At 50.3% G+C, this 13,413-nt stretch overlaps 1 protein-coding gene across 1 annotated transcript in view; it reads right to left on the reverse strand.

The window, feature by feature from the left end:
* The window catches only part of TG (thyroglobulin), a gene marked incomplete at its 5' end in the record, with an annotated part of 218,933 nt that overhangs the window by 7,640 nt on the left and 197,880 nt on the right, over positions 1-13,413 (reverse strand). The window contains 2 exons of the mRNA XM_081071189.1: positions 7,565-7,672; positions 10,438-10,619. Of these exons, the coding sequence (XP_080927315.1) occupies positions 7,565-7,672; positions 10,438-10,619 (290 nt within the window). The remainder of the gene's footprint in view (positions 1-7,564; positions 7,673-10,437; positions 10,620-13,413) is intronic.

A 13,413-nucleotide genomic window follows, 5' to 3' on the forward strand; every position in this document is an offset into this window, starting at 1 on the left:
ACTGAGAAGTCATCGTGCTGCAAAGTGAAATTGGAGTTGTTCCTGGTGCAAAATAATCAAAAGTTTTTGGAACCACAAAATAACATGCTCGCTAAAGTCATTCAGGCTCCATGCTATGAAAGGTGTGGGAACTGAGGCCAGAACAATGGAGGGCCACAACTTAAAGGGGACGGGGAGATGCTGGCCAGGCAGTTTGCAAGCGGCATTTCTTTTAGAACCATTCCTGTAGCGAGATGGGGAGAAAGACAGAAGCGAGAAATCACAGGGTTGTTGCGGTCGCCCAGCTGAGACAGAAGACGGGCCCTTTTACATCAGGGCCCCTACCTTACTTTTCAGCCATCCCACTCATCTTACATCCTGCTGGGGTGGACGTGTCAGGAGGCTCAGCCCGCATGCCAACAAGCCAAAAGCCACACTTCAGAGATTATTCCTCGCACAATCTCCTGACTTGAGCTCGGCTTCCAGTAAGAGGGAGCCGCATATGGACATTTAGGGTTAATCAGGGAGCACAACAACTGAGGTGGAATCCCCAGTCAACAACTGAGGGTCAGGAATCCCACCTGACCTTGGCCCCACTGACACAATGACCTGAGCTGGGAAGGTGAGCTGAGCTGGCTCCCCTCAAGGTGAGGAGAGAGCCTGGGTAGTATCTTTCTTGACCTAAACAAGTCACGTGTGCAACAAAGAGGATGTTCTTCTAAGGATGGTGTGCTGGGAACGCCCCTTGCTCCAACACATCTGATCTGATTGATTTGAGAGGCTGTTGTTCCAGAAACTTCTATCCCTGTGGTTCTGTCTGCAGGAGGAAGTCTGTTGATCTCATTCGCATAAAATATACTCCCTTTCTTATCTCTAGCCAGCATCTCTAGATAACTTCCTCCAAAGGAAATGAGGGGACAAGGAGAAATGAAAATCCTTCTGTTTCCCAGGCTTTTATCTTGAGGGGTTGAGGCATTGTTAAACCACTTACATGGAACATGTGAAACTTCAGATTCTTTCCTAGAGTTCATGGTGAAGTCATTATATGCTTTACAAACGGCTTGTGTTCTACAAAAGGATTCGCTACGTAATCCTTTAAATAGGAGCACCCCAATTTACGTTAAATGACATAATCCTACCCCGGCCCCAAATGAAGTACTTCTAATATTTCCATAATTCCCTGAAGCCCAGCAAAGCTGGATGATATATTGCTTGGCAGTGCCATCGAAGCTTTCAATGGACTTCCTGGATCAAGCTGGACATCTTATTCCCTACGTGAAGCCTAACAACTGTTGCTCAGAAAAGGCTGAACTTTCCTGGTCCAGTGTATCTGTTCTCACCAGGAAGCTATGTGTTTACCCAGAGCCAACTGTGTTTATCTCTAACCTGTTTACGCCCGTTGTATTTGTCACTGCAATTATAGAGCTTAGTGACGTATCACGCGGATGCAGCACTTTCAAGATACCAGCACTGGAAATCATAGACCATGCATTGTGTTTATGGTTTTGTGAGAAACTCAAAGGGAGTACTCCAAACCGCATTTATCTATTCAAGCCTTTGACCTTCCACTGAAAGAATGGCAAGTGAACGCATGTTTTCATGCTTCGAGTTAAGATTAAAATGTTTGAGGTCTATACCTATCTTATTCCCTTTTCATGAGTTCCCATTTTAATTGGATTTTCTGATTAGCTGACTGATCATCACATGGGATAATAGGGTTTCTAGTCTACATTCTATTTAAAAAAATTGGCTTTTAGTGAGCTGTGTTTTGAGTGTGAAAGAAAAGACCAATGTGCATTCTAATAACGTCTTAAAAATCTCCAATGCCTTCTTGCCTGCCATTGCTTACCAAACTCCTATGTGAACTACAAGACCCTGTTTTTTCCCCCCTAAATCTCCAACCAGTTTCCTTCTCTTTAATAGACTCTAGCTCCTGGCTTCCTTCTTTACCCTCAAACATGCCAAGCCTTTTTCTTTTCTCCCCCTCCTAGGGCAGTTAGCTGAACTCACTCTGCTTATTTATGTGTGTTGCCTGTTCTTTGCACCCTATCCTTAGACACTCTTCAGCCCCACCCCCTGACTATAGTGTTAGTCCCAGCTGGGCAGCCCTTCTCTGTCTTGCCAGCTGCTCATCTCTAGGACCTAGAAGAGGGTCTGGGCATACAAGGTAGGAGGTAAATATTTTCTGAATCAGTGTTGAAGAGCATGTATACTAAAAGCCCTGAGATATCACAAGGTTGGAATGGTCAGTTTCAGAAAAATGATTTGCTTCCATCTTTACTGGGAAATCATCTTGTTATCACACGGGAGGTAGCCAGGCCGATGGACTCAATTCAAGAATCCATCCACTTAATATTTTCTTTGGTTTGCTTATTCTAGCAAACTCACAAAGAAAGATAATCTTTTGAATCTGAAATGTGAAAAGCCCCTGGAATGCACAGAACTATCTAGAATGCAAGTGCAGTGGTGTACAAAATGTCTTGAGTCTAGAATGTATGGCTTTGTTTTCCCAGGGTGGGACAACTTTTAAAGACGGAATGTTACTTACTGCCTCTTTAGTCATTTTGAATTTTTTTTTTCTTCTCAGAATGTCAGTTTTCCTAAATGGAAAATACCCAATATTGAACATCTACAATGTACCAGGGGTTTAACCTCCATGGATGAGAATCTCCACACTGAGAGGCAGATGTAACTATTCCCATTTTAAAGGTGGGAAAATTGAAGGCAGGGACTTGCTCAAATGCAAAGGGCTAATAAATGGAAGAGATGGAATTAACCTCAAAGGATGTGGTCTTCCACTATAGCAAGCTGCTTCTCCCAAAATTAAAGAGTGCTCCAACATCCTACAGGGAGCCTGGATAGGCGTTTAATCCCAAGAGCCCTACCCCACACCCATTTCAAAGACAAGCCAAGTCTGTCCTCACAGAGGTTAGCCTTTAGTTTGGGGGACAAAAATCCCACCTATAATCCAGGTGAGGCATTACAGAACCACATTATTTTCTGATCAATTGACAACCATCTGAGAAAGTGGTAATGTATTGTTTTTGTTCACTAGCTATGCCAGGAAAGCTAATATATGCTTGCAGAAATGGGGGCATGAGACAGATGGCTGGAAACATAAGGCACACACATATATTTTAAGTGTGTAGATCTGAGCCAGAAATAAACGAGAGGTGTGACAGCTCCAGGGCAGAATGAGAGAGATGTCTTTTCTGGCAGAAAACAGAAACTTGCCAACACTTAAGTGGGTTAGTTTCTGTGACTCAATTCATTGATTCAAGTATGTACTACATAGAAGGCACCACACTGTGACTGCAGTGGGGAGAGAAGACACAGATATGAAGAACTGTCAGGCACGCATCTGAGGGACAGGAAGAACGTGACAGGCTTCACACTTACAGTTTGCCAGGTTTGTCTCCTATACAGATTATCACAGTAACCCGCTGAAGTAGGTACCATTATTATCATTCCCATTTTTCAGATGAAGAAACTGAGTCACCAGGAGGTCAAGTGACTTGTCTTAGATCACCAAGCTAGTAGTAAGAGTCAGGGTGGGTTTCCAACCAAGGCGGTTGGCCTGGGATCCCTGCCCTGACCAGGACACTTCCCACCTACATCCCATAGAAACATCTCCGCCTGTAAAATGTTTCACCGGCTCTGAGTACCTGTTTCCTCCAAAAATGATAGAATATGAGAGTTGCAAGGCACCTTAAAGGTGCTTGAGCCCAGTGGTTTTCCATACCTCTCTAAACTATATACCTTTGAAAGTTGACTCGAAGCTCCGCTATGAGATAGAGAGAGGGGGCCTGGGAGGCTCAGGCTCGCCACCTCGCTCCCCTCCTTCCAGAGACCCTGGTCCAGGGCTGCACAGAGCCCATGAAGAATCAGTGTTCCTGACCTCTCCCACCTCCCTACTCCCATTTTGCAGATGGCAAAACTGAGCCCCAAGGATCTTATGACCTAGAGTGAAAATGACCCGTTCCCCACTTGTTAGATGAGTGGACGGGTCAGCTTCTGTCCTTCAGCATGCTTTTCTGAGCACCTACTAGGTGCCCCTCTGTGCCTGGAGGGTCAGTGCACTCTGAGGTGCGGTGACTGTGAAGACACAGGAGGCCCTTTTGTGAGGGTCTGGTGCATGAACGTGGCTTCCTTTCAAGGGAGGTTCCCTTCATCAGCTCAGTGGAGCCCTGTCTGTGGACCCCCAAAGGGGTGTGGAGATGCTCTTCAGCAACACAGAAACCCCAAGTGGCCACGAGACACTGAGGAGCTGTTTGGATTCTGTTTGAGCACCACTCCTCCGAGGACCACCCCAATCCCAGGTCGGAAACCCCTTGCCACTCAGGGCTCTGCTATTTTCGAGAGAAGCGTGGTCCTCTGGGTTGAATTGTGTCCTCGTAAAAAGATAGGGTGGAGTCCTAACCTCTAGGACCTCCGAGTACGGCCTTCTTTGGGAATAGGGTCTTTGCAGAGAAAACCAAGCCAACGGGAAGACATTAGGGCAGCCCTTAATCCAATCTGGCTGGTGTTCTTATAAAAAGGAGCAATCTGGACAGAGACACACAGAGGGAAGATGGCTCTACACAGGCCAAGAAATGCCCGAGGCTACCGGAACTGGGAGACAGCCCCGGGCAGACCCTTCCCAACAGTCCCCCGAGAGAGCACGGCCCTGCTGGCCCTTGGATTCGGGACTCCTGGCCTCCAGAGCTGTGAGAGAATCCATCTCTGCTGGTCTAAATCACCTAGTTTGTGGTGCTTTGTTCAGGCAGCCCTAGGAAAGGAATACAGATGAGGGTGAAGCCTTATCCATCCTGGCTACAGTCACAGGGATCCTTTTCTTTTGTTTTGCTTTGATTGCTTTGTTCTCCTGTAGCAGATGAATTCATATGTTATATGCATATCACCACTGTACATTTTTGAGTCCAACAGTGTGTGCACATTTTTATGACTTCTGACGAACTTGTTGCAGGAGTATCACACCAATTGTCATAATCTCTGCCTGAAAAGGAGGAAGGCAGAGAACTCGACTGAAGAGCTCGTGCACTGGGCATGCGTTTCTGAGAGCCTGGAATTCGGAAGGCACAGCCAAGGCTTATTCTGCAAAAGACTTCCCTGGATGTGGGTGGCCACTGGGTTACCAGGGATCCTTTCATCTCTGCCCAAACCCTCAGCTCTCTTTCTCATTCCTCCTCTCTGAATGCCTTCTTGCCAGAACCCTAGCCTGCCATTTATTTTCCTTCCCACAACCTGGAGGCAGTTGCTTGAATCTAGGAAAAGGACCAGGTTGAAATTATAAATTGTTCTAAGCAGAGAGACCACATGTTTTGGTGGAAAAAGGTCTCGGGGCTCAGAGAAGCTATGGGTAGGTCGGTGTTCTATAATTAGCTATGGCTAGACCACTGCTCGTCCTAAGGGAAATCATGTGGCACTCCCTGAACGTCAGGCTCTTCATCTGTAAAACAGAAATTACCCTTTCAACCTTGCTGACCTCACACAGATTCTGGGCATTTTATAGTGCTATAATAAATGGAATAATCAGGGGGAAACCAGGTAAATAATGGGTGTTTAGGAAAAGTAGAATGTCTTGGGGACTGCATGAGTGGCTGCTGCAACAAATTACCACAAACCTGGTGGCTTAAAACAACAGAAATGTGCTGCCTCGCAGTGCTGGAGACCGGGAGTCTAAACTCAGTTTCATCGGGCCAAAATCAAGATGGGTGTAGGGCCATATTCCCTCTGGAGTCTCAGGGGAGAAGGCATTTCTCACTCTTCCAGCTCCAGCAGATGCCGGGGCAGGGGTTTGCCTTGTGCATACGTTGTGCAGGAGTCACGCAGGGTCTCAGCTCCCGCTCCCCACATTAGAACGCAGGACATGGTGAGGCCAAAAAGGAACACCCACAGAGCCATAGATGGGGGAGTCACACCACTACGTTCTCGTTGGCGGCTGGGTTGGAGACACGGGAAGCAGGAGCCACAATGTCCGCAACCCGCCGTCCTAACTGCAATCTGCACTTACCAGCCACCATTTGCTTGCTAGCCCCCATTCTTTTCTGCTCGTGTAGCCACAGCGGTTATATTAGTGGCCAATGGCTTACGGGTTACAGCTGACAGCCAACTAGCCACAGCTGATGGCCATCCAATCACAGTTGATGGCCATTTACTACCCGAGTGAGCACCTTTCCACGTGAGGCCTAGAGCCTGGAAACTGCACTCCTGGCTCTGTCCCCACAGCATACATCACTCCAATGTGGTCACACTGCCTCCTCCTCTTCAACGCATGGCAAATCTCCCCTTGCCGCTCTCTCATAAGGACACCTGTGATTGCATTTAGCCTGCCCGCCCATCCCAGGATAATCCAGGTAGTTGTCCAACGTCAAGATCCTGAATTGAATCACACTGCAAAACCCCCAGTTCCATATAAAGTAACACAGGTTGCAGGGGTCAGGGCGTGGCGTTGTGAGGTGGGCATTGTTCTCCCTACTCTAGGAACAGAGCCAATTACTTAGTGTGTCACTTAGTATGTCCACTTAGTGCCGTTGCAAAGTAACTCAGGTGAAAGCCCTGTCGTGAGCTGGTGACTTGTGTCTCACACGGGGAGGGAGAACGATCAGCCTGCTTTTGCAGGGGAGGGTACTGAACATGAGAGAGGCAAAGGAGCCTGCCCAAGACTGCACAGCCGGTGAGTGGCGGGGCTCGACCTCCGGCTTTAAGGTCGGTATCCTTACACCCTGTGGCCCCTGAAACAGACCGTGGTCGTGGGTGAGTGAGGTCCTTGCTCCGTATGGCAGCCTGGGTCCCGCTCTCAGATAAACTAGAATAACCCGATTCTGGCCCTTTGGGACCCTGACACCCCTGACATTCTGTGACCTGGGGGTGTTGATCGATCACACTAACCTCTCTGTTCCTTGGCTTAGCTGGTGAAACTAGGAACCCAACCTTTGTTCTTCTTTCTTTTTAAGTCTTTTCCTTGGCTTCTGGGAAACGCAGGCCTGCCGTTTCTACCCATTGGTCACCCTTCCCTTACCGGGGGTTCTCCTTTTTGTACCTTATTTCGCTTTTGCATTTTGATCATTTTATTGCATCTGAGATTTTTATGGTAAGGTTCATTGAACTTATTTTGGAAGTAAGAAGGGTATATGAATTAGGGGTAAACAAAAAATATTCCTTTGGTTGCCTCCCCCACCCAAATAAAACCCTTTTATACTTTGGAAAGTCATTTTAAGTTAAGTTAAATGCTTAATTTTCAGAGGTATAAACATGGGGAATTAATAAAGAAGCCTCCGCCCCAGTCAGATTAATCCGTTAATAGCCAATACGGCAATTCCAAGGTCCTTTCTATGTCTTTTGTCTTACTTGCCCTTCCGACAATACTGTGAAATAAAGTGGCTGTTACTATGTAGTATACCCATTTTTCAGATGATAAAACAGGCTCACAGAGGTTAAGTGGTAAGTCATATCGTTGAGCCATGATTTGTACCACAGTCCTGCCTTCTTTTCTCTGCTTCCCTGTGGATCACAGAAGCGACAGGGACCCCTGCCAGATTCCCTTCATTGGCCAACAGCCACAGTGGGCACTCAGCCACCCTACCTGCCGTGGCCATAGCTTTCGGGCGCGTGGTACATGAAGACGTTTCCTTGGGCCCTCCTGGCCCAGTGTCGGGCCATGTCGATCACGGGGCAGGTGATAAAGTAGTCCCTGGTGAAAGGAGGACAGAGGAGGGGGTTAGTTACACGCATCTCTATGGACAACTGTGCCAGGTAAATGCTTTTCTGAATCAAGGGTCCCTCGGCCACCAAGCGCCTGCACAGGCCTGCAGAGAGCACACCCGCCCCACACATGCTCCAGCAGGCCCTACTGCTGGCCGGATGGAAGAGCCAGGGGCACGGTGCTTGGGCCAGTCAGGGTTACGGCGGGCCGTGATGGCACCCTGATGTCCCCCGCGATGCCTCTTAGGGTCAAGAGCCTCGTGGGACACGCATCTTCCCAGAATATCAATTTCACTTGAAGATGTGGGAGCAAACCATTTATTGTAAAATAAATGCAAAATACCATGGAGCAGAATACAAAATAATTGTGTATTTTAAAAGGCAGAGATTTCAAGGATGTGCCATACATGTGATACCTCAACAGGGACACCCCCTCCCCAGGGGACATTTGGCAATGTTTGGGGACACTTTGGGTTGTCACAGCGGGAGGTGGAAAGGTTCCTGCTGGCATCTAGAGGGTAGGGGGCCAGAGATGCTGCCAAACATCCTCCAGTACACAGGACAGCCCTCGGCCCCCAACAGAGAAGGTTCCAGTCTAAAGTGCCAACAGCCAGGAGGTGGAGAACCTTTCTAGCGACTCCCGCAGGGTCACACCCGCTCCCCCGTGGCGTGATGTGAACAGATTCCGGAAGCAGCAGCTTACAACAGCGGGGCCCCGCCGTGGTTGTGCACCGCGGCGGGTCTGGCCAGAGGCAGGCAGCCCTCAGCTGGCCTTGGGCCCACCAGGCTTCAAACCGCACTCAGCGCCCCCTGCATCTCCTCCGCTGAGAAATGGCGCCCATGGGCCCCATTACTTTGTAATGACTGAGTCTGATAACACCCAGGAAAGTCCATCACTGAGGAGGGCTGCCCAGCCCCTTTCTCTGGTGACTTGAGTCGAGCACTTTTAGCCAGTCCATAGGGCAGCCGGAGTGTTTCTAAGACAGGCCCTAAGGTAGGGTAGGGTCAACCATAAGGGTCTGGAGGGGCAGATAAAGGTAGCCATGCTTCATGGTCCCCCTGGGGGGCGGGGAACAGAACAGGGGTGGGAGCAGACCTATGGAAAGTCATACCCTCTCACTGCCGAGGAGATTGGAGGCAGGGAGGCCCGCAGAGGCCGCTGCCTGAGTCTGGCCAGGAGAGAAGGAGGGCCTGAGCTAAGGGAGGACTGGAGTCCGCTTCCTCTAGGAAGCCCTCCTTGGTTCCCTGTCCTCCCTCAGACCTCAGCTCTTGCCCAATGCACAGGTTGTTCTCCAAATCAGTTAAAGGTAAAGATGGGGCAAGAACAGGTTTCTGAACTCGCCCTGAGCTCTCTCTACAACCTACCGGTAGATCCGAGCCAGGCCCTACTTGGCTATGAGTTTCTCAGGGTCCAGGATTGGGGCATCTGTGAGTTCTCGAAGTTCCTCTAGGGCTGGGCAATAGAAACAGCTGTTGGGTGTTTGGTCTCAAGCTGAGCTCTCTGCTAGAGGGGACATTAAAGTCTTTCTGGTCCCTGATCCCAGGGGGCAGCATATAGTTTTATTCTGAATTAATGACCCTCTGCTTGGAAGCCACAGACTCCTGGGTGGAGAGACCATGGGAAGCGGTGGGTCTCAATACCCTTGGGTCGGCCCCTTCCCCACAGAGTCAAGTTCAGCAGAGGCCTTTGGGGCTTGGCACTGGCTCTGTCCCCAGGGACAAAGAGCAAAGGCAGGCGTGGACCTCCCAGAGGAGAGGAAAGAAGTTGCAGGATATGAAATCCGCCTCACCACACTCTTCCAGCTTGGAGGGGGCGCCCTGCCAGGGAAATAGAGAATGTCAAGGGGCCTGTGAGGGGCTCCAAGGTGACAGAGACCTGTAATCCCATTGCGGTCTCGTCCCCAGGGCACTCTGCGGGCAGAGAGAACTGGGACCACAGCTATTTCTGGATTCCATTCAAAACTCGTTTCTATGTGCGCATATAAGACACAGGTCTTGGCCCCACAGAGCCCACTGTGGACCAGGAGGCAGGCTAGTCCTGACAAATGAAGTGGGGTGGGGACAGTGCTGAGAGAGAGGGCTGTTCTGGGGACCGACTGCAAAAGCTGTGGGGAGGGGGCACCTGCTGACCGCTCTGGCTGTGGGACAGCCAGGACCGACTTCCCCAAGAAAGGGAGGCTTGAGGCAATGCACTTCAGTGAACTTGAACTCACAAGCAGTGAGTGCAGAAACAGCGCCAGCCCTGGCTCTATTCCTGTCTGGGGTGCGTCATCAGGGCACAAAACCCTGTCTAGGCCTCTGAGTCCCACGTGTAGGGTGGACAGTGCAGTTACCTGGGGAGCTTGGAAAACTACAGATGCTTATGGGGCTTGTGTGTCCCCCACTCTTTGGATGCTCACCACGTGTTTCTCCTGGGCAGCCAGGGTCGGGCGCCGGGGGTCTCCCTGCTGAGCCAGGCACAGCAGGCTCAGTGTCAGCATTCGCTGAGCAGCTGCTTGTGGGCACAGAGTTTCCCACAGGCACCTCTGGCAAGCACTTTGTGCCCTTTGAGGGCACGAGCACTGCTGAGGTAAGATTGGGGTCACCCCTCATTTCTCCCACTGTCGGGTCATCACCCCGGGCTGTGGACTGACTGAATCATCAGAGGAAAGCATGAACACCAGGCCCCCATGCCCTATTCTCCTTCATGATCCGGGCGTCACCTGGGCCCACAGCAAAGTGGAGCAGCAGGAACCCCCATCCTCGAGCTCTTACCGGGTGGCGTTCTCCAGGGCCCGGGAGAAGGAGGCGTAGTCGTCTGCCGAGTGCTCCAGAGAGTAATACCACGTGGCAGCAGCCTGGACGTCACTGTCTGCGTCCTCACCTCCCAGGGAATTCTGCAGCGCTTGGTAAAAGGCTGTTTTGCTACTGGTCCGGCCTTGACTTTCCTCAAATTGCTTTACAGAGAAAGAGAGAGAGAGAGAGATAAAAATTTCCCACTCAGATTCTGAAAGGCTCGAGGCAGTATCCTTCAAACTCTTGCTCTAGAACAGGGGTGTCCAAACGTTTTTCAACGTTTTTCACCAAGGACCATATGCGGTAAAACACACAAACAGCCGGGCCACTCACCCGAGGTGAAGTACCTATTGCCTCACCTGGTTTATTTAAGTAAACTAAATATATTTTTGGAATTTGCTGCGGGCCAATTAACAATGCATTGCGGACCGCAGTTGGGCCGCGGGCCGTAGTTTTGACACCCCTGCTCTAGAATGTTCTCTCTGGGAAAAGTGGGACACGGCCCTAAGCTCAGGGGCACTGGAGCTAGAATGCCTGGGTTTGAACCGCAGCTCTGCTCGCTGTAGCTGTGTGCTCTTAAACCAGCAGCTGTACCGCTCTGTGCCTTCTTCTACCCACCGGAAAATGGACATAATGGGAGCGCCCTCCGTGCAGGGTTGTGGTGAGGACCAAAAGGGTCAACACACGTGAAGCACTTGAAACGGTGCGTGGCACTAAGTGCTCAGTGGGTGGGAGTCTCCCCTGCAAGCTGGGAACAGGCCCCATGCCTAGGCCTGGCCCACTTCACCTCCCTCAGCAAGCTTGTCATCTGGTTTTGTTAGGACAGCAACTTGACCGACTTAATCATTCAGCATCGGAATGCACTCTACGCTTTTACAGTGATAACCACTCTTCACCCAGGGCCAGCCGCCTGCCGGGCCTGGGAAAACAGCGGTGAACGTGCTGATCGAGCTCCCTGTTCCTGTGGGCCTCATGTTCTAGTGGCAGGAGATGGAAAATAAGCAAATAATTCATCAGGGGCAGGTGCTATAAAGAGAAACAAGGCAGGGGGAGAGGGAGAGAGTGGGGGCTATTTTACACAGGATAGTCGGAGAAGGCACGTGGTTCTCTGGGGATGCATTCCAAATGGAATACCTTTTTCCTCTCTTCTTTCCTTCCTTCCTCCCCGCCCTCCTTCCTTCTTTCTTTTCTTCCTTCCTTCTTTCCTTCCTTCTTTCTTTCCTTCCTTCCTTCCTTCCTTCCTTCCTTCCTTCCTTCCTTCCTTCCTTCCTTCTTTCCTTCCTTCCTTCCTCCCTCCCTTCCTTTCCTCCTTTCTTCCTCCTTTCCTCCCTCCCTCCTTCCTTCTTCCTCTCCCACCTTCCTTCCTTCCTACCCTCTTCCCTCTCCCCTCCCTTCCTCCCTCCTCCTTCCCTCTTCCTCTCCCTCTTTCTTTCCTTCCTCCCTCAGTATGGAGTCAGCCACCTAGTAGGTGCTCAGTAGATGTGTGTTGGACAAACGAATGGAGGAGAAACTGTCCTTTGTAGACGTAATACAGACTAGAGGCTGTACATAGAACTCCAACGTCAAACCTCTTGGGTTGAAATCCCAGAATTGGAAAGACCTGGACTTGGATGTTAGCTTTGGCTCTTATTAGCTGTGTGACTTTGGGCAAGTGACTTAATCTCTCTGTGCTTAGTTCCTGATCTCTAAAATGGGCACAATAATATTACCCTCTTCATAAAACCATCAGGAGATTGAATGAGATGATACCCTGTACGATGCCTGCTGTTACTGTTACTAGATATTTGTGGACTCAGCCTTGTGCCTGGTTCACGTGGGCCAAGGAAGCCATGTCGTAGAGGCCTCAGCGGCACTTGTCCCATTGGCTGTGACTCCAAACCCTTGGAACCCCTCTTCCAAATCCCGGCTGGAACATGGCCAACCCCACCTAATGAACAGAGCGTCCTTCACGGGCTCTGCAGACACTCTTTCCATGATTAGGCAGCTTTTTGGAGCCCCAGGGCACCAAGCCTGGCATTGCAGGAAGTGTCTCTAATGTAAACCCATCTAGACAGTTCCACAGCTAGGAAGCTGAAGGGAGGAACCTGGTTTATGCTTCCATGAGCTGGCGGTGAGTTTCCCATTTCCAGGGGATTGGGGCTGCTGAGACTAGCTGGGAGTGGCCTTGCCCACTGGTCAATATCCTGGAGACGGCTGGAGGGTGGGCCCAAGCCCCCAGGGGCCCGCAGGAATGCGAAGGGGCGCTTTTTCAGCGAGACCCACAGCTCTCTGTTCTTGGCAAGGACCGAGGCACAGATGCTGCTGCTGGTTTAATTAGAGAGTCAGCAGGAGGCACTGGGGCCGCCACGTGACTGCCAGCGCTGACTTCCACCAGCTGTAATTACAGGCGAGACCTGCCTCAGAAGCGGGTTTGCTGCAGGCAGGGCTTCATTAAGGGCGATCCAGAACTGGCACGTCCTTGGTGTATGTGTTTAAAGGCCTGCCATTCACATGTCCTACAGAAAAGTGACAGTCCCTTGGAAACACTTAGAGACTATGGAGCGCGTCACTGTCGCCTGGGGCCCAGTGGACTGAGAACGACTCTGGCATGTGAGAGACCCGGGTGCAAATCCAGCTCTAGTGTGTGACCTCAGGAGATTCACCACCGATCAATCAATTGGTTCAGTGAACATCCTTCTCTGTGCCTGGGGTTGACATCAGAGTCCAGGGAATTAGTGATTATCAAGTGGCTGACACACGGGCAACAATGAATGTGACTTCTCTCTCCCCTCTGGTTGGTAAATTGTTAAACATAAGTATCCTTATGTTCATGTCCAGTTTGAGAGATATGATGAAAAACACTTAGCTACAGAGTTTTTGTGTTCAATTCACTATCCATTCAACAAATTTCTATTCAGTGCCTTGGAGGCTGAAGGGAAGGGAGAGCTGAGCAGCGGGTGTGGCCTCAATCTGCTT

Source organism: Rhinolophus hipposideros (genome assembly GCF_964194185.1).
Source record: "Rhinolophus hipposideros genome assembly, chromosome: 13".
NCBI lineage: Eukaryota > Metazoa > Chordata > Mammalia > Chiroptera > Rhinolophidae > Rhinolophus > Rhinolophus hipposideros.